Raw genomic sequence first — 26,869 nt, forward strand, 5'->3', positions numbered from 1 at the left:
ACACTCGTTAACAGTGCGTCGGGACGCATTGGGCAACAAATTATCTGCATTATGGAGCACATCTGTACCAGCGGCCAACGATGCCACAACGACAACTGGGCCAAGAAGAGAAAGCGTGTTGTAAACCAGAATCTACGGGACTATGTAGTGGAGAAAAGTGTTGGACAAAACAAAACAAATGAAAAATCTGAGCTGGAGAGGTTGTTTTATATTGCTGTGGATGCAGTGCATGGAGAGCTGTGTGCGTGTTTTGGTGAGCGCAACAGCCATCTCATTGGCGCACTGGCTGCCTTGGACCCGGACCCGGAGGCCCACAGAGAGACATGGATATAGTTAAAGTAAAACCTCTACTGGAGCTACTGGAGTATATCGTGGGCCGCCAGTTCCTTGTCAATAAAGTGAGTGAAAGTGAACTTCCTATTTGATTGGGCAATATTGTTAATCGTAGGATATTGAAATCACAGTGGAATTGTTGTAGCAAAAGTAGGTTGTTTTATAGAAAATGTGATTTAAAAAAGCGGTGAAAATATTTTTTGATGTCATAATTAAGCCCCCCCACGAAAATGAAATGCCCGTCCGCTGATTTGCTTCTGCCGCCGGGTCTGTAGTATTGGATGAAACAAATAAATAAGTAACGTTAGACAGACAGAAAACACACAAATAAAGAAAGAGAAATAAAAAGTATGTGAAATTAAAAAGACCTTATGTTACTTTTACCTAATTAAAATCAAATAATCAATAAAAAAAACTAAAACATAAAAAACCCTCTTTCCCATCATCCACCAATGGAAACGTCAGTGCGAACGCGCTTCCCGCTTCCTGATTACGCGGCGGGCGCTGATTGGCCCAGCCGCGCGTGCCCCGTGTGTCCCGGAAGAGAAAGTGGAGGACTGATGTGTGTCTGGACTGGAAGCCCTCGGCAGCAGCAGCGGCGGCAGTGAACGGTGTTTTCTGGCTAAAAATGGACACGTTAAATAAACTGAAGCAGTTTGATGCGTATCCCAAAACCCTGGAGGACTTCAGAGTGAAAACATGGGGAGGAGCGACGGGTGAGTCGCTTTCTTCAGGAGAGAGAGAGCAGAAAAGAAGGAGAGGAGGCAGGACCGCCCATTCATAAATAACCAGCTAGTGGGAAACCAACAAGGCTAACAGGCTAGCTTCCACTGTTACAGTAACATTCAGGCAGGATAAACCCGATTTACACAGCTTGTATTTACAGACTGGGTCAGTGACAAGTAAGGTTTTAAAAGAGGAGGGAAAATCGGACCAAAACGGATTTAAAATGCAGTCTGAAGTCCATAAGCGTGTATTCTGTGTATGTACATTCGTTTAGTAACTTTTAAGATGCCATTCATTCATTTTATAACACATTTTCTGATCTTACCACCAGAAGATGTCAAGTAGCGCAACCGTACTAAAACTTTAATGCAGTTAAACTGTATCAACCATGACTGGAACCTAGAGATGTGACGATCTGCTTATCTCACGATACGATACGATACAGCCACGATACGATGTGATAATTATAAGTTCAGTGACAACGTGTGACTGTGCAGAATTCTGTTTATTTCTGAGACACAAATCTTTCTAGCGATGCCATTGGCTGCTAGAATGTAAACAACAATTTAAAAATGTCATTACAAAGTGACAATAATATAATTTGGATGGAGAGCTTGTGAAACTGTGATGGTCAAGAGTCTCATTAGTGATTACTACAGCAGAATAACATGGAGCTGATATCGCCATTCATGTTCCTGACAGCAGAATAACATGGAGCTGATATCACCATTCATGTTCCTGACACAACATACGGATTGTCACATCTTTATATTGCGATATGTTGAATTTAGATATATTGTCCCATTTCTACTGAAAACCTAAAAACACTGCAGTGTCTAAAATGACAAATTGTCTTTTATTGCTTTTCATACTTCATGTTTTCAAACAGCTGTTATTCTGTACAGAGACATCAAACTGTCTTAAGTGTAAAAATGATTTGTAATCATCAGGTACGGGGTTCAAGGAGTTAATTTTGCAGTTGCAGTGAGAATTGATGAATTCAAATGTAAATGTACTGTAGTTGCACCACCTGCTGTATTGGATTGCGGAACCCCAAAACTCTTTAAATGAATTGCATTTGGATAAAGTGAAAGTGGTTTGTCATAAAGAAGACGCTGTAGAGTATCATTTGATATATTACATGTGATTCTTTGGTATTGTCTTAGAATGTAATAGATTTACAGACAAAAAAAATGCACATCATGTCATTTAGCTGAATAGTTTACTCTCCTGTTCAGGCTTACAGAAAGTTTACTGATGCATTGTAATTCATAATATTGTAAGTAGCATCAAACTGATGTAAGTTAAATGAAGCTACAGTGCTTTACTGGGAGAAAGTCATCAATTAATCCTATCTCTCTCTGTCTCTCTCTGTCTCTCTCTCTCTCTCTCTCTCTGTCTCTCTCTCCTCCTCCCTTCGTCTCTCTCCCTCTCCTCCCTCTGTCTCTCTGTCTCTCTCTCTGTCTCCTCCCTCCATCTCTCTCTCTCTGTCTGTCTGTCTCTCTGTCTCTCTCTCTGTCTCCTCTCCTCCCTCCATCTCTCTCTCTCTCTCTCTGTCTCTCTCTCTCTCTCCTCCTCCCTTCGTCTCTCTCCCTCTCCACCCTCTGTCTCTCTGTCTCTCTCTCTCTCTGTCTCTGTCTCCTCCCTCCATCTCTCTCTCTCTCTCTCTCTGTCTGTCTGTCTGTCTCTCTCTCTCTCTCTCTCTGTCTCCTCTCCTCCCTCCATCTCTCTCTCTCTCTCTCTCTCTCTCTCTCTCTCTCTCTGCAGTCACCCTCATCAGCGGTCTCATCATGTTGATCCTGTTCTTCTCTGAGCTGCAGTATTATCTCACTAAAGAGGTTGGTTCCCTCCATATCACTTTATGGGTCCGCTTGTTATTCACGCCGGAGCGCACGGGCCTGACGGAGGCGGCATAGGCGGAGTTCGCCGCTAAAATCAAGTGCAAAAGGCGCCCGGCGGGTGTTGCATGTATATTTTACAACAGCAATCCTTATTTCAGCAGGTATGCGTGGTGGAAACACAAAACATATTGGCACAAGGACAGAAAAGCATTATATGCTAAATTACATCTTACAAGAGAAAACGTAAATCCTCGCCCTGCTTGTGTTTTGTCTGGTTCTCTTTCGAACTCCGTCCAGTATCTCAGCCAATAGGAGAGCGCTGGTTACGTCATCGCCGGTCTCAGCCGCCAGGTTGAAGCGGGTCATCTGGCGTACGCGTGTCGCCCGTTTTAATATCAAGTGCTGACTCCGCCTACCTGTGGAATTACAAGTGGACCCAGTATCTTAATGTCGGAGCACTGTGACCTTTGACCCTTACTTGTAATGCTGGTGATCTGGGAATTGAAGCTTATTCTATTGTTACAGTACAGTTTGACTCATAAATAAGATCTAACTTATCAGTGTTATTTTCATGAATCCTGGTAATATTGCAGAATTTAACTGTGCCCTCACTCAACAACAGTGCAAAAACAAAACACAGTAAGCCAAACCAACATGAAGATCAAATAACAGCCGACTGTAAAGATTTCATTTAATTCATGAATTGAGAAATAAAGGAGGAGAGCAGAAGCAGTGGGCGTGAACTCAGTCTTTCACTGTCTGTTTATACAAAAATATTCCGCTCCAGGGTTTTCCCCGTATTCATTAAAAAAGAAAAATATTAATGACTCGTTTCATCCATCCACAGTTTCCCAATAGTCGGTTCCTAATTAATCATTTTCATTCAGTAATTAACCCCAGAAGTGTGATCAATATTCAGGGTTGCCGGTGTGAGCGGTGTGTGTCCTGCCAGGCAGTCGGAAGTGTTTCACCACCAAACAAGGAAGCACACTGCAGCCTGCTGAGACTCAATCATTATTTTTAATCATTATTTAGTTTGATATTATGATCAGAATGATTAATCATGATCGTTGGTCTCACTGATTTTAAGGATCAGTTACTTTATTCCACTTTTGTCATCCTACATCAAGATTTTGACTATTTCAGTAACAGCGGGCGTTCCAAATGAAATGAAATGTTTCAGTATTGATGATATGCCGATACTCTATGATCATTAAGTATGGAAACTGAAATTGTGATATGCACTCACCGGCCACTTTATTAGGTACACCTATCTTGTAGCGGCTGCTCATCTGTTGCTGTAGTTTATCATGAGGACCAACAGCTTGTGTGTTCAGATGCTCTTCTGCACTCCACTGTTGTACAGAGTTGTTATTGGAGCATTTGTGTTCTTTCTGTTAGCTGGAACCAGTCTGTCTGTTCTCCTCTGACCTCTGACCTCTGACCTCTCTCATTAACAAGCTGTTTTCCCTGTAAACTCTACAGACTGTAGTGTCTCAGCTGTTTCTGATGCTGAACCAACAGTCAGACCGCTCAGAGTCTCTTAGATCAGTGGTTCTCAACTTGGGGTCCGGGGATCACGAGGGGTCCTTGAGGGAGTTCCAGGGGGTCCCCAGCAAATTGATGAATTGTTAAACTTCAGCATTAATTCATTTACAAGAAGTTAACACAATTAGAGAATGTAGACGGATGACTTTTTTTGATCATAGTTTCTCTGTTATCGCTCTACCTACAATACAGATAGTCATGGAATTCTGGACAAAATCATATCTAATAATAAAAAATATTCTCAGATTTGGGTTTGAGAGACAAAGTCTTATCAAATGGGGGGTCCGGGGCCCAAATGTGGACTAAATTAGGGGTCCTTGATATGAAAAAGGTTGAGAACCACTGTCTTAGATCACGCTTCTCGCCCATTCTGATGTTTGGTAAAAAAAAAAACCTTCACCATGTCTGCTGCTTTATATATTGAGTTGCTGCCACATGATTGGCTGTTCGGAGGAGCAGGCTTGTGTTAACGAGGAGGCGTACCTAATAAAGTGGCTGATGAGTGTGCAGTTATATACAATGAATTGAAAAGGTAGGGGTTCAATTCCTGTCACCTGGACTAACAATGTGCTTTGGATGAAAAACATCCATCAAAGGACAGATGCCGTGTTATGTCATATATCTCCAATTAGCTTTTTTTATCTGTTAACAACATCTGACGTGTTTAAAGGTTTCATGCATCAGTCAAACAGCTGAACACGTGTTGTTTAGGTCTGTTCCACTGTGTATGTTATAAAGTGTGACCGGTAGCGTGGCGTGGTCTCTCCCTGCAGGTTCACCCTGAGCTGTACGTCGACACGTCACGAGGAGACAAGCTCAAAATCAACATCGACGTCATCTTCCCCCACATGCCCTGCGCCTGTAAGTAGCTCCAGAAATCCTGTACAGGAAGTAGAACGAGGCTGAGGGGCGGGGCTTACAGAGTAAACCGCCAATATTTACATTGTTGTTAAACCCACTAAACACAGTCTGATACACCAGATTCAGTACAGTACAATAAACAGTCAAGAGCGATGTGAGATGACAGTATGAATAACGCTGTGTGAATTTACATTATGCAAAAGTCAAGCACAGTCATAAACAAATTCTCTCTCTCTCTCTCTCTCTCTCTGTCTCTCTCTCTCTATCTCTCTCTCTCTCTCTCTCTCTCTCTCTCTCTGTCTCTCTCTCTCTCTCTCTCTCTCTCTCTCTCCCCCTCTCAGATCTCAGTATAGATGCCATGGATGTGGCTGGAGAGCAGCAGCTGGACGTGGAACACAACTTGTTCAAACAGCGGCTGGACAAAGACCTCAAACCGGTTTCCACCGAGGCCGAGAAACACGGTAACCTTTGACCTTACATGTTTGACTGAAGTGTGATTTTCATTTTTTGGGGTTTTATTAGATGAATTGGGAAATAAACAGATCGAAAGAGAGCTGAACTAAACAAAACTCCAGTCTCCAGACCTTAAATTCCAAACCTAAGGCTCAAACTGAAATTAAACATGTTTGTCGGGTGATGATGTTATTGTGTTCCTGATCCTGTATAGAGCTTGATGATGATGATGATGATGATGATGATGATGATGATGTTGTTTCCTGTATAGAGCTTGATGATGATGATGATGTTTCCTGTATAGAGCTTGATGATGATGATGATGATGTTCCCTGTATAGAGCTTGATGATGATGTTGATGATGATATTGTTTCCTGTATAGAGCTTGATGATGATGATGATGATATTGTTTCCTGTATAGAGCTTGGTAAGGATGAGGAAGGTGAAACGTTTGACCCCAGTAAGCTGGATCCAGACAGATGTGAGAGCTGCTATGGAGCCGAGACTGACGACCTTAAGTAAGACACACACGCACACACACACACACACACACACACACACACACACACACACACACACACACACACTAGGGCTGAACAATTAATCAAAATTTTATCGAAATCGCAATATGGCCTACTGCAATTTTCAAATCGCAGGAGGCGCAATATTTGTTAAAGGTGAAATGTGTGTCAAAATACCATTTTAAATTAATAATAATAATAAATAATAATACATTTAATTTGAGGGCGCCTTTCAGGACACCCAAGGTCGCCTTACAATGCATAAAAAAAGAAAAACACACTCGAAACAGATAAAAACAGCGAAACATGGCAACAACAACAGCATAGACAAGACAAATGACATAGAGTGGGCAGACACGTGTAGGAGGGGGAATAAAAACAGTAAAACTGTAAGGATGAAAGGGGAAACGCATAGTACGGTGAGGGTTACAATGAGTAGGCCAGTTTGAACAGGTGAGTTTTGAGGTGGGATTTGAATGATGTTATGGTGTCAGACTGTCGAATGTGTGGGGGCAGGGAGTTCCAGAGCCTGGGAGCAGTGCAGCTGAAAGCCCTGGCACCCATGGTGCTGAGGCGGGAGGTGGGGATGGTCAGGAGACCAGCTGAGGATGAGCGCAGGGAGCGGGGGGGGATGTAGTCCTGGAGGAGGTCAGAGAGATAAGTGGGGGCTAGGTTGTGGAGGGCTTTGAAGGTGAGCAGGAGGTTTTTGTAGTCGATTCGGTATTGAACAGGGAGCCAGTGTAGTTGGATGAGAATGGGGGTGATGTGGTCGGATGATTTGGTGCGAGTAATGATCCGGGCAGCCGAGTTCTGAATGATTTGAAGCCGGTTGAGCAGTTTGGTGGGAAGGCCAGAGAGCACAGCATTACAGTAGTCAATCCGGGATGTAACGAATGCGTGGACCAAGACTTCAGTGCTGGATTGAGACAGGGATGGGCGGAGTCTGGAAATGTTGCGGAGGTGGAAGAAAGCAGTCCGGGTGATGTTTTTTATGTGAGGTGCAAAGGAAAGGGTGTTGTCCAGAATGACACCGAGGCTCTTAACTTGGCTGGAGAGGGGTACAGGGAAGCCATCGATGATGATCTTTAGAGCTTCGGTGTTTTGGGCTAAATTAAAAAGAGATGTCCTGGCCTACACATCATATTCTACAGACTTAAGAAAACATCTTTGTTTGGTACAGATCCCCGCAAAAATCACACCATAATCATTTTAATACGTTTTTCAATGAAAATGAGAATAATGATGTAAAAATTATCATTCCCTCTGATATCGCAAATCATATCGTAATTGCAATATCAGTCAAAATAATCGCAATTAGATATATTTTTTCAAAATCGTTCAGCCCTAACACACACACACACACACACACACACACACACACACACACACATACGCTCTTTGTTTCTCTCACTCATTCTCTCACACCATAGGGCTTATAACCCTGCATTTACCTGCTTTGCTGCCTGTGTGTGTGTGTGTGTGTGTGTGTGTGTGTGTGTGTGTGTGTGTGTGTGTGTGTGTGTGTGTGTGTGTGTGCAGGTGCTGTAACAGCTGTGACGACGTGCGGGAGGCGTACCGGCGGCGCGGCTGGGCGTTTAAGAACGCCGACACCATAGAGCAGTGCAAGAGAGAAGGCTTCACCCAGAAGATGCAGGAGCAGAAGAACGAAGGCTGCCAGGTGTACGGCTTCCTGGAGGTCAACAAGGTGCTGTGTTCAGTTCCACCTTACTGAACATATACCTGTGTTCAGTTCCACCTTACTGAACATATACCTGTGTTCAGTTCCACCTTACTGAGCATGTCATACCTGTGTTCAGTTCCACCTTACTGAACATATACCTGTGTTCAGTTCCACCTTACTGAACATATACCTGTGTTCAGTTCCACCTTACTGAACATATACCTGTGTTCAGTTCCACCTTACTGCACATGTGACCTGTGTTCAGTTCCACCTTACTGAACATGTGACCTGTGTTCAGTTCCACCTTACTGAACGTCATACCTGTGTTCAGTTCCACCTTACTGAACATGTGACCTGTGTTCAGTTCCACCTTACTGAACATGTGACCTGTGTTCAGTTCCACCTTACTGAACATGTCATACCTGTGTTCAGTTCCACCTTACTGAACATGTGACCTGTGTTCAGTTCCACCTTACTGAACATGTCATACCTGTGTTCAGTTCCACCTTACTGAACATGTGACCTGTGTTCAGTTCCACCTTACTGAACATATACCTGTGTTCAGTTCCACCTTACTGAACATGTGACCTGTGTTCAGTTCCACCTTACTGAACATATACCTGTGTTCAGTTCCACCTTACTGAACATATACCTGTGTTCAGTTCCACCTTACTGAACATGTGACCTGTGTTCAGTTCCACCTTACTGAACATATACCTGTGTTCAGTTCCACCTTACTGAACATGTGACCTGTGTTCAGTTCCACCTTACTGAACATGTGACCTGTGTTCAGTTCCACCTTACTGAACGTCATACCTGTGTTCAGTTCCACCTTACTGCACATGTGACCTGTGTTCAGTTCCACCTTACTGAACATGTGACCTGTGTTCACACGGGGAGACAAACTGACAACAGTGTTTTTAGTTAGGGCTGCATGATGAATAGTTCATCCCAAAATAAAAATCCATTCACAGTCCAGTTCATTATCTACTGACTCCATATCAGCTGAAACAAACAAAGTTTGTAGGAAAACCAAACACACAGCCGGCTTTCTTTTCTCCTTCTAACAAACTGTTGAAGTTAATGAGGCTTTTCTTTTTAGTGCAGGTAGGACAAAACACACACTCATACAAACTCTCTCTCTCTCTCTCTCGCTCTCTCTCACTCTCTCTCTCTCTCACTCTCTCTCGCTCTCTGTCTTGCTCTCTCGCTTTCTCTCACTCTCTCGCTCTCGCTCTCTTTCTCGCTCTCTCTCGCTCTGTCACTCACTCTCTCGCTCTCACTCTCACTCACTCTCTCTTTCTCGCTCTCTCACTCTCTCGCTCTCTCGCTCTCTCTCACTCGCTCTCGCACTCTCTCTCTCGCTCTCTCGCTCTCTCTCTCTTTCTCACTCTCGCTCTCTCTCTCGCTCTCACTCTCTCGCTCTCTCACTCTCTCACTCACTCTCTCTTTCTCGCTCTCTCACTCTCTCGCTCTCTCGCTCTCGCTCTCTTTCTCGCTCTCTCTCGCTCTGTCACTCACTCTCTCGCTCTCACTCACTCACTCACTCTCTCTCTCTTTCTCGCTCTCTCGCTCTCTCTCACTCGCTCTCGCACTCTCTCTCTCTCGCTCTCTCTCTTGCTCCCTCTCTCGCACTCTCTTTCTCGCTCTCTCTCGCTCTCTCTCTTGCTCCCTCTCTCGCACTCTCTCTCGCTCTCACTCGCTCTCGCTCTCTCTCTCTCGCTCTCTCTCTCGCTCTCTCTCTCGCTCCCTCTCTATCGCTCTCTCACTCACTCACTCTCTCTCCCTCTCTCCATCAGGTTGCAGGAAATTTCCACTTCGCTCCAGGAAAAAGTTTCCAGCAGTCTCATGTCCACGGTAAGACCTGCTGTCCGTTCAGTCTGCACATCTATTCATCTATTCATCTGTCATCTGTCATCTGTCCATCCATGCATGTATACATCCATACCTCCATACATCCATTAATTAACCATTAATTTACTGTATAAACACCTAGGGCTGCACAATTAATCATGTATCAATTTTTAGAAACAATTATTACGCTTTTAGTTTCAACATTAATAATTGTGCACAGTAAAAGTTGGCATTTTGGCAATTTTGAAACATTTCATGTAGGACTTCTAATGTTGTTGAGAAAAGTAAAGATGTTGATTGTAGGATGCCAGTGATACTCGTTATGACAGCCGCATATCTAGCAAAATTATCATTTGAGCCGTAACTGTGCAGCTCTGCAGTCGCCCATCCACCAGCCAGGCCGCTCAGCAGTCTGACTGACATGATATTTTTGGATCAAAGCTGTCGAAAGCTTTAAATTTGAAAATTTTCACGGCAAAAATTCTTGTCAGGGTGCAAAAGCCTCTAAAAGAGCATTCAGACCATGAGAAACTCTGGATAATATCAATAATAAAAACATATTCAGACGCACTTGTGTGGAATCTGATCAAAATGTCTCATTAGAATCAGTTCAGGTTCAGCTCTTCACATAGACAACCAGGGTAGTATTCATCAAGTCTATAATAAATATGTAATCTGTGTTTTCAGTGTCGGCCAGATATATTGAAACTGATCAGTCAGTCTAACTCTAGTCTTTAGGTCCAGATCAGGGAAAGGAGGCTGAGACTCTGCAGAGTTTCATTCCAGCCAAACACCACAGCAGCTGATGAACACAGGAGCAGGAACCAATCAGTGACTTCCGCTGCTGTGGTGTCTGGCTGGAATTAAACCTGCAGACTCCCGGCCCTTCATGGCTCACGGCTGCCTTTCCTTTGCTTTAGATAAACCTGATTCCTCTGCAGTCTGCTCTGGGTCTTCTGCATCCACAGTCTGTCAGGAGGGAAAAGAATCGTTAGCTGTGGTGAACCCAGTAACCAAACTGAACGGGTCAAATGCGCACCAACAGTGCTACAATTAATATTGTATTTGTTGACCCAGAGAAGACTTGAGACTTGACTTGACTTGGGTTCTGGTGACTTGGGACTTGACTCTGACTTGTACTTTGATGACTTGAAAAGGTTTCTAAAGTCTTGACTTGAGATCTTGTGTTTGTGTAAATGACTTAGATTGAAAGTGATGAGATTTGTTCCAGCGGACGACTGAATTTAAATTCTGTTTTCTGAATTTGTATGGAATGATTTAATTTATTGAAGTTGAAACTGATTATAGAAATCAAACTCATGATGCTCTTACCAAGTTTTTATCCTATTAAAACCATATTGCATTGAAAAGTCCTAGATATTTAGTTTTCTTTAAGATATTAAATTGATACTGGACTCTTGATTTGTTCTGACTTGACTTGCTGTTCTACATTTAGACTTGAGACTTGACTTTAATGACATGGACTTGACTTGATAATCTACATGTAGACTTGAGACTTGACTTTAATGACATGGACTTGACTTGATAATCTACATGTAGACTTGGGACTTGACTTGAGACTTGAGTCTTAAATGCAGCTCAACCACACAACCATTTGTGGTTCTGAATGGGTTTCATGGATCCTGCAGTCATGAAAGTTCCTCTTCCTAACAAAATGACAATATAAACATTCAGTTTGTGAAAAGTGAATGATGATGAAACAACAAAATTGAAGGCACAGAGTTTTCAGCGGCAGCAGTGAGCAGGAGGAATGTGGACCGGTGGCTTCCCGTGTTTCCACTTCCTCAACATGCGGGGCGAGATGAATGGATGTCACATGACACCGAATGTCATTCCTCTCATTCTTTCTTTCTTCCAATACTATCCTCTCCTCCACCTGTTTGCCTTCTTCCCCTCTGTCATGGTTTTGCATCAGTCCCGCTCTTGTTTTTGCCTTGACTGGACTTTCCTGTTTTCTCTGCCTGCTGCATGTTTCCCTCAGTACATGAAACCAGGGTGGGAAACAAACGCCACCCGCAAAACGCTCAGAGAAAATTCCACTCCTGCAGCCACTCTGAGTCCTATTCTATTCTAAACACCTAGTTGGCTGCTAAAATTGTGAAAGTGGCTAATAAGTTAGTTTATTCTACAGGCAACCAACCATCATTTGGAGATCCTGTGCTGTTCTAAAACATCCAGTAGGCTAAAAAATAGTGAACGTGGCCGGTGAATTTTGAGATGCCACTGTGGCTGGTGGACAGAGCGGTTATTTTCCTACCCTGCCTATAAGCATCTCAACAGCTGCCTTCTAACTAGGGCTGGGCGATATATCAATATTATCGTTTATCGTCTTTCAGTGGAATCATATCGTGATGATATGAAGATATTTTAATATCGTGACACACATTTCTGCTGTCTAAATTGATGATGACAAGCAAATTTTACTTAAAAACTCTGATAAAATGAGGTATGGTAGGAATATTATTTGAAAATTTCGGTTTTGTTTGACATCACACCTAACATTACCATTCGGTTCAATGAGATGAACATTAATTTGATTATTTAACGTGATTTTGCATACATGAACCATATCGTGATATATATTGATATCGAGAAAAATCCTTATGATTATCATGATATTGATTTCAACCATATCGTCCAGCCCTAATATATCATATAATATTGATATTGTTATATGAGACTAGATATCGTCTGGGATTTTGGTTGAAATATTATTAAATGTGTAAATATCTTAAGAAAGTATGAATACTCATCAAAATATTGTCACATTATCGATATCGAGGTATTCGGTCTAAAATATGATGATATTTGATTCTGTCAATATCACCCAGCCCTACTTCTAACCCACTGAACTCTGATGTGTGAATGTCAACTAACCTGACTGAAACTATTTACGTTTTAACTTTGTTTAGTTCTGTATCTGAATGTTTAGCAGCAGAAACAAGAGACAAGAATCACTAGTGCTGAGGATTTGGCTGCAGATTTCCCCAAAAGTCTCAACTCTTCAATTGGCTTCAATAAAAAGGAAAGAAAAATCCCAAAAAAGTGGCAGCTGGACGGCCTGGTGGTCAGAGACACTGTCCTGTAACCCGAGGGTCACGGGTCCATCCAGGCCACGGGGTCCGCTCCCGACAAAGTACAGCTGAGCAGGGGTCTCGTTTATAAAACTGTGCGTGGATTCCACACTAAAAGGTTTACGTGCGCACAAAAGAGGAAAAGTACGTACGTACAAAAATAATCGGATTTATAAAACCGTGCGTACGCACACCTGCACGCAATTTCCCCTTTATAAATCACAATCCAAATGTCCTCATACTCCGCCCCTTAACTCCCACAATTAACCATAGATGGTCAATGAAACGCCCTGAATGAATACTGATGTGTATGTAAATGTGTTTGTCATTCCATTCTCCCGTGTGAGAAAATGGCAAAGCAAAAAAAAAAAAGAGGAATGTCCCCGGTGGCCTCAGCTCGGGCGTCACCAACCAGAAACAGTTTGTTGAGAGGCAAAGTGTCACAGCAGCAGTTAATGCTGCCAGCTCCGAGACCCTTTATAAAACTAAAACTAAAAAATAAATTGTCCAAGAAGCGCATTGGACTGTTGTGTCGGCACCACCGGCGGGGCGAGGAGACACCGGAGCTCTCTGCTCTCGATGACAGGGGAAACCCTGTTTAGTGCCAGAAACGCAGCGTGACACTGACTTAACGTTAGAGAGGAAGATGAGATGCCGCGACTGACCCGGGTATTGTAAATGTGACCTTTTTGTTTTTGGAAAGAGTGAACGTAACCACGCACTCAGCATTTCACATTCATTTGATTTGAATAAAAAACGCATAGACAAGTTCTGTATTCTGGTTTTCTGACTCGGGGATCAGACGGTGTGCCTGGCACCGGCGTCTCCAGTGCGCCCCGTGCGTCATAACGCATCATTATTTATTACCTCGAGACATCCAGTCCAATTGCCTAACACCTTGAATTTGTCCAATTTAATTGTGACAAATTGGGTCTCTGCTAAAAGACTGTAATGTACGTACTTGAGACTAATTCACACCATGTCAGCCTATAATGACATGCAGATGCTTTTTGGACAAATGATCGGGTTTGGAACTAAAGACACTATTTAGTTGTAGCCTAGATGTTCTACCGACAAGGACTATTATTATTAGAGGGGTTTCTAAGTTGATGTGGAGTCGGAAATTAACTGAGTAAAGGCCATTTTTTGCTTTATTTTACTACTTTGCCATCTCAGTCACCGTTTCCCACTGTCTCCAAAATGTTCGTACGCATGGGTCAGAGTTAACGTACAGGTGCGCGCATTCTCCCGTCTAGTTTGTTTTTATAGGCCCTGTTTTGTGCGTACGCAACGGTTATAAATGAGACCCCTGGACACTGACCCTCTGTTTGCCCCGCTGACCTCTGACCCCTGTGGTGGAATACACTGTGTCCAGTGTGGCGATTTGAGTTCACTACATTTCTAAAGGGGAAAAAACGGCTAAATCGAATCAGCATCAACCTTATTGTTCCCCAAACCTTTTTAGTTTAGTGTGACTTTTACCTGATAAACATTGCTTCACTGGTGCCTGGGGCTGCACAATTATTCCGAAAAAATAATAAATAAATCGTAATATTGACTACTTCACTTTACAAATCACAAGAGGCTGCAGCTTTTTAAGCAAAAAGAAAAAGATGTACAAGCCTCCTGACTGAGCTATTCTGGTGCTATAGAGAGAGTCTCGGGTTTAAAAATAAAATTGTTCACTAGAGACTTTCTAGTGACATTTCACATTACCTTCAAAACAAATCATGAGCATAATCACCTCATTTTCATCCCAATTTATCATGTAAATCATGTAGAATATGCTGTGTCCTTGTGCATCACAGTTCATGTCACGATCAAAATATTCAGCAAACAAAATGCCAATTTCAAATATTGTGCAGCCCCCTCTGCCCCCCCCCCCCCCCCCCCCCCCCCCCCCCACCACCAAGTTACACATCATGTTTTTTTGTCTACCTGCATCATGATAGTGACTCTTCTCTCTTCTTTCTGCAGTGCACGCTGTGGAAAGTAAGTCCATCTTTCTTTGTAGCTTTTGTTAAAATTTTGTAGACTCCTTGGCAACACTTCACTGGTCAGCGGCCTTACTGCAGTGTATTAATATATATTGATATATTGGGAAAGTAGTGCAGGTACACAATGATACTTTGCAAGTTAAAGCCAGCTCTTACTTCAGTACCCTGAATCCTGTAATGTGTCGTCAGTCAACGTCTCGCGGCACGCTCATGTTCTCTGTGATCGATTTGTACCAGAGGGAGGGGAGAGGCCACACCATATATTTTCCGTTGCTTAGGCCTTTCATAACGTTACGTTGTGTTAGTGAGTTGACGTAGCTAGCTAGCAAGCACTAATTAGGAAGCACTACTTGAAAATAAACAGGAAAAAACTCAAAATTATCTCGGAGCTTACCGTGAACCCAACGATAGAGGCAGCTGTTCTCCGAGCTTCGTTTCTCAGACGTTTTATTCCGGTCGTCTTTCAAATAAAAGCTGTAGAGAACTGCGAAGCTTGGAGTGGCTGGAATCAACTTTTTACTCTCCTGGCCAAACTGTTGCTCATGGAGCTAAATCGCATCAACAGGGAAACGAGGAAGTACAGAAATCTGATTGGTTGGTGACGATGAGATATTCAGCCCAGGCCAGCTTCTCTCAGCTTTCATGTCTCCCTGGTTTCTCCAACAATACTCCTCCATGGGTTAAAAGCAGGTTAATACAGTAGAATGAAGCCGTTGTAAAGTTGAGTGTTGCCAATCGAACCCGAACCCCTCAGCACACCCCGAGATCAGCAATCACACTTCAGTTATTTAGCTGATGCTCTAATCCAGAGAGACTCACAATGAATACAACAGCACAAGACACTTAAACACAAGCAGCCAGTTGTAAGGAGGTCAAAGGTCAGAGCCGCAGCACCCTGACAGCAGAGGGAACATACAGCTACTAACTGTGTGAAATGAACAGCCGCTGTGTGACTGTTGGCTTCAGCTTGTTCTGCAGCCAGGAATCAACAAACTAATCAATTAACAATTTAATCACATTCATGAGGGCAATAATCAAATCACAAACTGATCAGTAACTTGCATTTCTGAGGGATCAGTGATCATAACTTAACACACACCCACACTTCATTTTCTTCACGTTAACAGAAGATGTAATTGAAGTCTTTCTGTGAAGTAACTCGGTGAATAATGAGATGTTTTGTTTTTGTTTGCAGTTCACGACCTGCAGAGTTTTGGCTTGGACAATGTAAGTAACACAACGGACAATATTTTCCGTGTCTGTATGTCTGAGTTTCCTGCACATGTTCTTTTCAAAATCCTGCATTTTTTTTCTAGACCTTTATTTCTCAACTAGATGTGAAAATGTTCATCTGTAAATCTCTACAGCTGGACATTATTCTACACTACAGCTAATATCACAACATGTTTAAAGTCTCAGTGAAATGGAAAATGACTCTTTCACCTTGTTAGCTAATTCTCTCCATATCCAAACTTTTTATTTTCTTGTATTTTTATATCGAAATCGTTATGACAGGCCAGATCATTTGGCAAAACGTGAGAACCACAACTTTTGAAAATGACGTTAAACGACCTAAACCATGTGGCTCGTTACTTCAGATTACATTCCTAATAATCAAGACTTTTGGAGTTAGATTTATCCAATTTTCACGATCTATTCTCTGGTGTGTTTACGCTCCTTCAGCTCACATTCCTGAAAAAAAGATGAGAATGAAGACTTTTCAAATAACAAACCTCCTTATCGCTCATCATTATGACAGACTGCTGAAGCTTAGGTCTAAACTCAGTCTGTTCTCTGTGTGTGTGTGTGTGTGTGTGTGTGTGTCTCCTGCAGATCAACATGACCCATCTAATAAAGCACCTGTCGTTCGGTAAAGACTACCCCGGCATCGTGAACCCTCTGGACGGGACGGACGTCACCGCGCCGCAAGGTCAGTCCATCACAGCTTCAGTTTTAGGAATAAGATCATTAACTAGCAGTGTGACGCTGACATTCAGGCTTCAGTCTATACGGGTCATTTTGGCACTGAAGCTGCTGATATTTTGTACCAATATTCAATATATTTCAATTTATGCCCAAAGAATTACAAGTATTCACTGTTTCCCCAAGAATTTTATTCTGGTCAGGGTGGAAAAGCCTCTGGAACAGCATTCAGAACAACATGAGACACTAAAACTCTCCACTGAAATCAACACTAATAAAATTCTTTCAGAAAATAAAACTTCACGTCAGGTTCTCCAGACTTTTTCATGAAGGAACCTCCATCATGTCAGAGGCGGACGACACTGACTGATATCTGGTATTTAACAAAAGGGACAATATCGGCCAATATACGGGTGTAACCCCTGCTAACAATAATAATCAACAGTGCGTATTTTGCACAGGAATCGGTGAACTGTAGCCGTCTGTCGTCATACAAATACACTCATTCACACCTGGGAGCCGTGCAGCACAACCAGTCTTCTGCTGTCAGACACTGGAGCAGTTAGAGGCCTGAGGGAGGGATGATGTCACGTTCAGGTCATATCGGATTTACCGTAAATACGAGCTGCCGACTGGGAAAACCCGTTCAGCCTCCCAGTGGGAATTACAAGTAGGACGTGTGAATTTTTGGTAAGCTTCGATGTCTCCCGCTTAAGAGTCACGAATTGTTTCCAAACAGGCGGCAAACACTGCAGCGACTCCACCGATGTCAGCGGTCCAAAGTAAAAATCAAAATTATAGGTTAAATTCACAGTAATGAAATCAAGTAAAGACTACTTACAAAGAGTGAGTAATGTCTGCTGCAGTGTTTTATATTTTAAAATTAATAATTGAAAACTATTAGGGCTGTTCGATTCCAGAAATTTTCTTTTCCAAGTATTGGGAATGTAGACAAAACACCGCCACACTAAAGATGTGTGTGATGTAGAAATCAGGTGACTCCACAGCTTTGGACACAGCTGGTTCTTGATTCCCAAATGCCTGAAATCTAAGAATCGATTCTCTTTGGAATCGACTCCCAGCCCTAAAAAATATTGAATGTGGGCGTTCCAGTTAAGTTAAACACATCAACGCTTCCAAGTTTTTAGCAACAAGACTTCATCCTGTTCTTTTACTTCTTCCAATATGACATGAACGCAGCATGAGCGCTACAAATATACTTTTCACCCACTTGAACATGTGATTTGAAACTTTGTGGTTCCAGTCACGAGCCCACTTCCAGTTTGACAGTTTTGGGTCAGTTTCTAGAATCTGCATTGGATGGGTTGAATTTTTGGTGAAATTCTACAGTAATCCTGGCAAGAAAACTACAAAGTGCTAAGAAATCATGTTTGGGCACTTCAATAAAACATTAAGATCTCTGTCAGGTCGTTACCAGCATTAGAAGCACAATACATCCACTCTCAACACCCGTTTGAAATCTGAACCTTTATTGACAAAGCGAGGCCCCGGGTTGAGAAGCTGACAGAGTTGATCAGACGGAGAGCTGTGGCGGTCGTTACTGTAAAAGTCCCATGGTTGTGTTGTTGTGTGGAGACGCGGGTCGCCCCCCCTCCCCCTCAGCAGCGGATGCCCATGCCGATAGCCATGAAGGTACCGAACGTCCCGCCGCTTTGCATCATGGTCTTCCCCACTCCTCCCATCAGCTCTCTGCCCCGCATGCCGATCCTGGAGAACGAGGGAGAGAATTTATTCGTTTGTATTCTTTTAAACGTTATTTAATCAGGGACGATTTGCTGAGTGAAGCCGCCCTGCTTCACATTCATATAAATACACTCATCAACACCTGGGAGCTCATAATGTTCCCAGCTGGTTGGGGGATTCAAACTGGCAACCTTCAGTCCGCCTCCAACCTCCAACAGTTCTCAAACTTTTTGGCTTGTGACCCCTTAACATGAAGTGATGCCAATTCGTGACCCCCGTCACATGCAGAGTGGTGAACAGCAGCCAGAGAATGATTTTCCCTTTTCACGTCATATTCAGTATTTCACAGTGAACATGCAAACATTAGAGAAAAATCTGAAAAACAGACATGATAATACATTTCATATCCTGGCTGGTAAGTTAGTTTCCTCTGCAGGTAACCAACCATCATTTCAACATCAAAATGTAGTAAAACCTTTTTAAAAGCTTAAAAGTTATTGTAAAAGCGGTCTTCTTTGCATTTTAATAATTTATATTCAACACAGCAATTTAGGTACTTTTTATACATTCTGTCAGAAATTGCTGTCATTCAGTAATATTTCTGTTTGTCACTGAGCACTAGCAAGGAGACAAACTCTAAGGTCATTTTTCTCAGCATCACTTCCTGCTGTTTGGCTTTGTAGAGCAGGATGGCTGTTCTTGATTTAACTGACAGACACACTGTCCTCATCTGCTGCTGCTCCTATAAACCAGAGACTTGGTTGCTAGGCTTGTTTGAACATTTACAAAGAGCCTGTGAGGATCTGTCCAGTCTTCAGTGTATCATCTGTCCTCTGGCTGCTGGGATCCAGACCCCTGAGGCACCATGACAGCTTTGGGGGAATTGAACCCCCAGCCCAGACAGGGTTAGTGCCTTGCTCAACTGACCGAGCTGCAGCGCCACAGAGAGCAGACGGCTGCTGAAACACTGAGAGCTCCTTCAGGTTCTTTGGCTTTTTCAAGCTGCCGGTGCCTTTTTTTTTTTTTACACGAAAGTCAATGTGTAGCAGCTGCTTTGGAAAAGCATTGTGCCTGGCTTCTTTAAGTCAGAAGAGCTTTGTAAACAGTTTCTACTTTTTTAGAAGCTTATGATGTGGAGTGCTGCCAAGGAAGAAGAGGCAGGTTCACAGTATGTAGACAGCTGGCAGTTTACAACAAGCAGAATGAGAAAATAGCGGTTGGAAGTGGCTGTAACTCTGATCATCAAGAGTCAGTATCAGGGATCAGGTTTGGTCCCTTTTTAATCAGCCGATCTTCCTTCACTGATTGAAATGATGCATTTTAACCAGACTTTCTAATAACAGCAGATTGTGTAAAAATGCACAGTAGCACTGTGCCTTTTCATTTTTTGAAAAGTTTTTCATTGCGGTTGCATCGGCTCTGCGTTCAGTCCAGTATGTTAAACTGGTTCTAATCTCTGATCAGAGGCTGTGATCAGAAGTGAACCGTCAATACCAGACGGACGACATGCTGATGCTGCTGACTGAGGCCGATTGGCTCAGACTTTTTATGGCATAAGTTTGTCCGCTCTCCTGATCCGGTAATTCCGAAACTTTTGTTTTTCACCAGGCAGTTGAAATGCCAATCGGCCGATCACAGATTATCTATTTAGACCGTTTATTGGCTGATTGATCGTTGCACCCCTACCAAGTATGGATCACGCTGGCTGTGTTGTGGGAGTTTCTGCTCAGTGACCGTTGGCTGATAGCAGCAGCCGGTCTTTACAGAAACAAAGTCCGCTCAAGGTGCTTTGAGCGTCCGGCTTTTTTAATTTTCAGCACAAAATGCAGTTCAGGCAGCGCTTTCTCCACAAAAAAGCAGAATAGTATGAGCCAAGCCTTCAGTTACCTGAGACAGGAGAAGGTGCCGAACATGGCGCCGGCAGCCATTCCTACTGCAAACCCCATCATGAAGCCCATCTTGACCCGGTCAAAACAGCTGGGCTGGGTCTGACCGTACGGACCGACTGCCACCGGCATCTGGAGAGAGAGATTACAGTTAATGAAATGGAGTCGACCAGTTACAGATGAAGCTGATGGATAAAACTGCCGCAGTTACATTAATGTTTTCAACGCCACTTATCATCCCATCAAACCAGTGAGCAGAAGTTGGTCTGAACTGCTGTTAAATCATCTAGAATGTGATTTCACATCAAAAGCACAGATTGTCAAATTTAGATTCTGAGATTGTATTGACCTCCGTGTTAAATCAGACTGAAACGACACATTTATGCTCTAAAAACACCAACTTTACCTCTCTGTCCCAATACTTAAGCTTTCTAAGACCAACTTGAACTCCCTGACACTTTCGACCTCTGTATCTAATAGAAATGGTTTCGCAACGTTAAGTAAACGACACGCCCCTCGTATCACAGCAGACACGACAGCCAGCAACGTGTATGAGCTAAAGAATTCATACTGGGCATTTTTATAATATTCTAGCTATCAGTCTAAGTCACTAAAGTCAAGAAATCCGCTTGTTTAGCTCATGTTAGCTGTCATGACTTCAGTGGAGAGCGGCCAGTCCAGTCAGCGTGTAGGTTACCAGTGTTAGCTAGTTAGCAGGACAGGCTAACGTTAGCAAACAAACTTGATCACGTGTGAAGCTTTTAGTCCGTTTCTTAATGGTCCCGAAATGACAAACGGTTGTGTTTTCTGTTGAGTCCAACTAGCGAATACACCAAGAAGATTATAAATCTGTGAAATGTAATCTTTTAAAACTGGGGTGTTTGTTGTGCTAGCTTAGCATGCTAGTTAGCTACCGTTAGCTCAGCTGTCACCTGCAGCGTTATCCGTGGCCTTGACGGATAAAAACAAGTTTTTCACCGACAAATTCTGTTTTTTCCCCAACGCATGCGCGGTAATCCAGTCTGACATTCACCTTACCTTCAACTGTGTGGTGAAAATAAAGTCAGACTGCTGTTCCTAAGCTGAGGTTTGCTGTGTGTTTCAGAGCAGTCGTTTAAATGTCTTTCTAGCAGACCTCCATTACCGGATAGAGGGAGTAGAGAAGAAGAGAGAGAGGAGAAATACACGGAGGAGAAAATTAACAGCGCCCCCTGTGGTTTATTCTGTTTTAATAAGCATATTCAATAGTTTACATCGTTTCAAGTTTCATTTTTATTTTTACAAGGCATTTCGTCTGTTTGTTCAGAAGTTTTGTGCCTTTTACAAACCTGTGTTCTTGAATGGTTTGTCTTATATCTCTATATTTTATATTTTGATGTACTTCATGTTATTTTACCCTAATGAAAAAGAACTATAGTAATCATATAAAAAACTTTAGAGGTATACTATACAGCAAAACTTAAAGGTTCCCATAAGAATGCTATAGTAATATCATTGCTATAGATAATTTAAAAAAAAATACCATAAGAATGATAAGGTCACTATTGAGTACCACAGGCACACTAAAGTCCTATAGAAATATTATAGGAATATTTAAATAATAATAATAGACTATGATAAGATCACTATAAACTCACTACCAAGTACCACAGATGCACTAAAGTGCATGTAGGAACATTATTAGTGATTTTTCATAACAAGGATTTAATATAAAGCGCCTCACTGTGGTCCCACACAAACAAAAAGCTCATTTTAACATTTAATTTAACATGGAAATGGTTGAGATTAGAGCAGATTAAACTATTTATTGTTTCATATGTGCATTTACACCTCAAACTTGAAAATAACATTTCTCATTCATTTTCTTTGTCTCATTATGTTCTACTGCTGTTATTTTCATGCTATACGTCATATACTCCATACTTTTTATACTTAAATTTCATCTTAATACCTTCTAGTGTTGCAGTTGTTGGTTCTGTAATGTTTAATTCTCCCCACTTAATCTATTCTTGTTTAAATGCTATTTTTCTCTTTGCTCTACCGGGTTATTTGTTGCTGCAGTGACTCAGTTTCCCCACAGAGATCATTAAAGTTTCATCCTGTCTTACTGTTTTAACTTAATTATGACACTAATTTGACTGTTTTTGTGTGCTGAAATCAATGGGATCAATATAAGACATGTAGTGACACTGAAACCATACATTTTATGACAAAACAGGATTGGATTGTTATTTATTGATACTTGTATTTTTGTCTTGTATCTAAATTTTATAGACATTTTTCTGCATGCATATTTTAATGTGTTCAGTAGGAATTTAACAAAGAATTCCCTTTTTCTTTTTCCCCCTCAGCTTCAATGATGTACCAGTATTTTGTGAAAATAGTCCCGACCATCTATGTGAAAGCAGATGGAGAGGTGAGTCACATTCAGTCAGATTTCAGCTTCAAATTCACCTCTTTTCCTCCAACTTTTCAGCAAACCGATCAGAAACCAGATTGTAGACAGGAGGAGTTGAAGTGACCGGCTGTGAAATGAAGAGCGTTGCATTTAAATGTTGTTTAATGGAAGATTGTTTGTTTGACACTAAGAAAGAGTTTCAGGATAACTTTCCTAAATCCTGAACAGCAGCAGAGCAGCTGGACTCACCAGCGTTAGATCTTTGGTTTCCTTTGATGTAAAGCATCACAGACGGCTTTACTGACGTCACCACACAGGATTTCTGGGTATTTAAAGCTGCAGTAGGTAACTTTGATGGATTAACATTTATTTAGAAGTAATAAAATAAATCGCTGTGTTTGGTGGCCAAAGAGGAGCAGGATAATAATAATCTGTCAGAATCTCAGGAACAACGGTTCCTCTGCTGGTCTCATTTCAAAGTGTAATATGTGAAAACTCATCTGACCAATGAGGTGTAAGTCTGAGGCAGAAGGCGGGACTTCATCCTGTCAATCACCAGGAGGAGTGGGAGGCGTGTCGTTCCTTGTGTTGGTTTGAATTTCTGGAGATTTCTCTTTCTTCCTTAATTTTTTACCTCCAGCAGCTTTAAGGTCAAATATGGCGACTGAAATGGCATAAATCTGCTATGAAATGCCAAATGCTGCCTGTATCGTGTGTTGTGGTAAGGTGTCGTAAGGTGTTTGACGTTGCTGAAGCGTTGTGTTGCTTCTCCAGGTGGTAAAAACCAACCAGTTCTCAGTGACCCGGCATGAGAAAGTGGCCAACGGGCTGATAGGAGACCAGGGGCTGCCGGGCGTCTTCGTCCTGTACGAGCTCTCGCCCATGATGGTCAAGTTCACAGAGAAACACAGGTACCGAACACAGGAGCTAGCCAGATAACTTTAAAAAAAACAATGTCATGAAATCAGATGTTTGTACTTTTTTAAAGGATTGTGGGTAATGTAAGTTGTATGAATGAGAATGGGGAGCGCTGCTGGGATACACACGGTTAAAACCAGTGAGAGAAAGGTGTCTGGTGTCTGGTGGACGGGTTATCAGCAGAATCCAAAAAGCAAGAGGACCGAGGGACTCTTTCCCTTAGATTAAAAATGCCTTTATTAATGTGGCATGGCTCTATTGAACATTAAAAAGAACGACGACATGTTTCAGAGGCATGTGGCCGAAACGCATCAGAGTTCTTTTTAATGTTCAATAGAATCAAGCCATATTAATAAAGACATGTTTATTTTTGAATCATAATCATAAGGTAATGATATATAAAAGTGAAACTGAGGTCTATTCCAAAACACTATATATAATTGTTTTTTTCCCCCAAAATTAGCATCATGTCAGTTCTCATCATATCATATAAGGCTGGTTTTGCGGACAGGGATTAAGCCTAGTCCTAGACTAAAGACAAAGTTCAATGGAGATATCCATTGAAAAAGTCCTTGTTCTATTCCAGGAGGTTTTGGAATAGAACTTTTCAAGTAGTCCTATATTATGTTAAAATGTTGCCCAATGTGTAGCATGGTGTTTAAAGAGAAAACACATTTATACCATTGAAATAAGATTTTGTGCATTCTCAAGTCTTTATATTAATTTTCTCTCTCTCTCTCTCTGTCTCTCTCTCTCTCTCTCTCTCTCTCTGTGTCTCTCTCTCTCCCTGTCTCTCTCTCTGTCTCTCTCTCTCTCTGTCTCTCTCTCTCCCTGTCTCTCTCTCTGTCTCTCTCTCTCTCTCTGTCTCTCTGTGTGTCTCTGTGTCTCTCTCTCTTCCTGTCTCTCTCTGTCTCTGTCTCTCTCTCTGTCTCTCTCTCTCTGTCTCTCTCTCTCTCTCTCTCTCTCTGTGTCTCTCTCTCTGTGTCTCTATCTCTCTCTGTGTCTCTCTCCCTCCCTCCCTCCCTCTCTCTCTCTCTCTCTTTGTGTCCCTCTCTCTCTCTGTGTCTCTCTCTCTCTCTCTCTGTCTCTCTCTCTCTCTGTGTGTCTCTCTCTCTCTCTGTCTCTCCCTCCCTCCCTCCCTCCCTCCCCCTCTCTCTCTCTCCCTCTCTCCCTCTCTCTCTCTCTCTCTCTCTCTCTCTCTCTCTCTCTCTCTCTCTCAGATCGTTCACACATTTCCTAACAGGAGTTTGTGCCATTATCGGAGGCGTATTTACAGGTCAGTTCACTAAAAACTACCTCAGTAACTTTTACTCTGAGCACCTTTTTAAATGAGACGCTTTTTACTTTCACCTCAGTAGATTTTCACAGCAGTGCTTTTACTTCTAGTTGAGTCAAATATGAGCAGAGTAACAGAACTTCTCCCGCCTGACTCTCTGCTCTCCGCAGTGGCCGGTCTGATCGACTCGCTCATCTACCACTCAGCCAGAGCCATCCAGAAGAAGATAGAGCTGGGGAAGGCCTCCTAACAGTGCCACCCGCTGGCCGCCAGGGTGCAACACACACAGAGACACAGAGACACAGACCGGAGAGAGAGAGAGAGAGAGAGAGAGAGGGAGAGAGAGAGGTGGAGGGACAGACAGGCAGAGGGAGAAGAATCTGAACTGTCTCTGCTTCCACTCTCTCTCTTTTCCATCAGAGTGAATGAGAGAGATACAGAAAAAAGACAAAGATGGAGACTGATAAAGAGAGAGAGAGAGAGAATGCTTTTGAATCAGTGACGTTTTTCGTTCCTCTCTCCTCCTCCTCCTCCTCCTCCTCAAAAAGCACTGAAGAGGAACTTCCAGGCCGTGTTTTACTTCTTTGAATTTCCTCTCCACTGTTTTGTCGGAGGCGAATGAATCAACAAACAAGACGACAAGAGGTTCGAACTGAAGAGAAGAGGAGAAGAAGAAGAAGAAGACGGTTCATCAGCTCCAGTCTGCAGAAGCTTCTTCATGGAGAAAGGGAACTTCCCCCTCCTGCTTCCTGTTTCCCTCCTGCAGCTTCAGCGCAGGTCGACACTGAACTCTGAGAGACCGTTCGCATCGTCCCGGGTCAGAGGAGCAGAGCCGTCTGTCTGCAGGGCGGAGCAGACCTCAGCGAGACGTCTGACTCGTCCTGGAACAAAATGTTTAATGTAAAGCCGTCAGGGCAGGAAAACACATTTTTTATCCGCTGGTCAAAGGCTTCGTTCACACTGCAGCTGAAAGTTTCCCAATTCTGTTTTTTCCCTCATGTGACTCAGATCTGAAAGTCAAAAAGCTGCATGGAGTCACATTTTATTTATTCCCATCTGAACCAAATGGATTTGTGCTACAAAATCAGATCTTGAGATTTGCAACTTTCATGCGACTTGTATTTGAATTAGGCTAAATTTAATATCGCGATACTGTCCCACCAAAATATCACCGAATAGTTAGAGTCGGTCGGTTGTTTTTTTTTTCCCCAGTGGGAAATATCTTGATATTCACAAAATATCGCGATATTTGATATTGTCGAATAGCGGCCCAAGCCTAATTTCAATGCTCAAATCATATTTGTCAGCGTTGCCGTGACGATAAGTAAATCTTACGTCACTCACCTGAGCCAGTTGATGATGCGGTCGGCCCGTCTGAGCAGAGGTAACGCGGAGGAGAACGAGACAAACGGACGACCGGACGCTTCGATTCAGTCAGAGCCGGAGCAGATGAGTTACATCTTACAATAAGATATGAAAAGTCATTGAAAAAAATAGATATGGATAATAGATAAATACATGTGAGCAACAATTCAGAATGGAGCCTGCAGTGTGAACGGAGCCGAATATTCTACAAGCCAAATTCCTTTTGAGAAGAGAAAAGTGTTCAGATTAAAGTCTCTGGAAGAAAAGGAAAATTTACCGAGACAAAACCAAAATTTGCTGTTGATTTCTCACCCAGCCTGCGCTCTGCTCGCCGGCCGGGACTCTACTGACCGACTCTACTGACCGACTCTACTGACCGGCTCTACCGACCGGCTCTACCGACCGGCTCTACCGACCGGCTCTACCGACCGACTCTACTGACCGGCTCTACTGACCGACTCTACTGACCGACTACTGACCGGCTCTACC

At 42.7% G+C, this 26,869-nt stretch overlaps 3 protein-coding genes across 4 annotated transcripts in view; 1 reads left to right on the forward strand and 2 right to left on the reverse strand.

Moving 5' to 3' along the window:
- The window catches only part of LOC144539338 (nuclear factor 7, ovary-like), a 258,340-nt gene that overhangs the window by 41,558 nt on the left and 189,913 nt on the right, over positions 1–26,869 (reverse strand). The gene's annotated exons all lie outside the window — the stretch shown is intronic.
- ergic3 (ERGIC and golgi 3) lies at positions 928–26,200 on the forward strand. Of its 2 annotated transcripts, XM_071897194.2 has the most exons (14): positions 928–1,049; positions 2,827–2,897; positions 5,222–5,309; positions 5,651–5,770; positions 6,184–6,280; positions 7,823–7,988; positions 9,764–9,821; positions 14,891–14,905; positions 16,106–16,137; positions 16,744–16,840; positions 22,775–22,839; positions 23,596–23,732; positions 24,960–25,015; positions 25,186–26,200. In XM_071897194.2, the coding sequence occupies exons 1-14, from the start codon at positions 962–964 to the stop codon at positions 25,263–25,265; spliced, it is 1,170 nt and encodes a 389-aa protein (XP_071753295.1). In that variant the 5' UTR covers positions 928–961; the 3' UTR covers positions 25,266–26,200. The 2 variants fall into 2 exon arrangements, with proteins under 2 accessions (XP_071753295.1, XP_071753296.1); XM_071897195.2 differs by lacking the exon at positions 14,891–14,905.
- romo1 (reactive oxygen species modulator 1) lies at positions 17,003–21,572 on the reverse strand. Its single transcript, XM_071897197.2, has 3 exons — positions 21,462–21,572; positions 20,425–20,555; positions 17,003–18,561 (listed from the first exon to the last, which is right to left on the reverse strand). Exons 2-3 carry the CDS (start codon positions 20,553–20,555, stop codon positions 18,453–18,455), a joined length of 240 nt encoding a protein of 79 aa, XP_071753298.1. The 5' UTR covers positions 21,462–21,572; the 3' UTR covers positions 17,003–18,452.

Source organism: Centroberyx gerrardi, chromosome 5, assembly GCF_048128805.1.
Source record: "Centroberyx gerrardi isolate f3 chromosome 5, fCenGer3.hap1.cur.20231027, whole genome shotgun sequence".
Lineage (NCBI taxonomy): Eukaryota > Metazoa > Chordata > Actinopteri > Beryciformes > Berycidae > Centroberyx > Centroberyx gerrardi.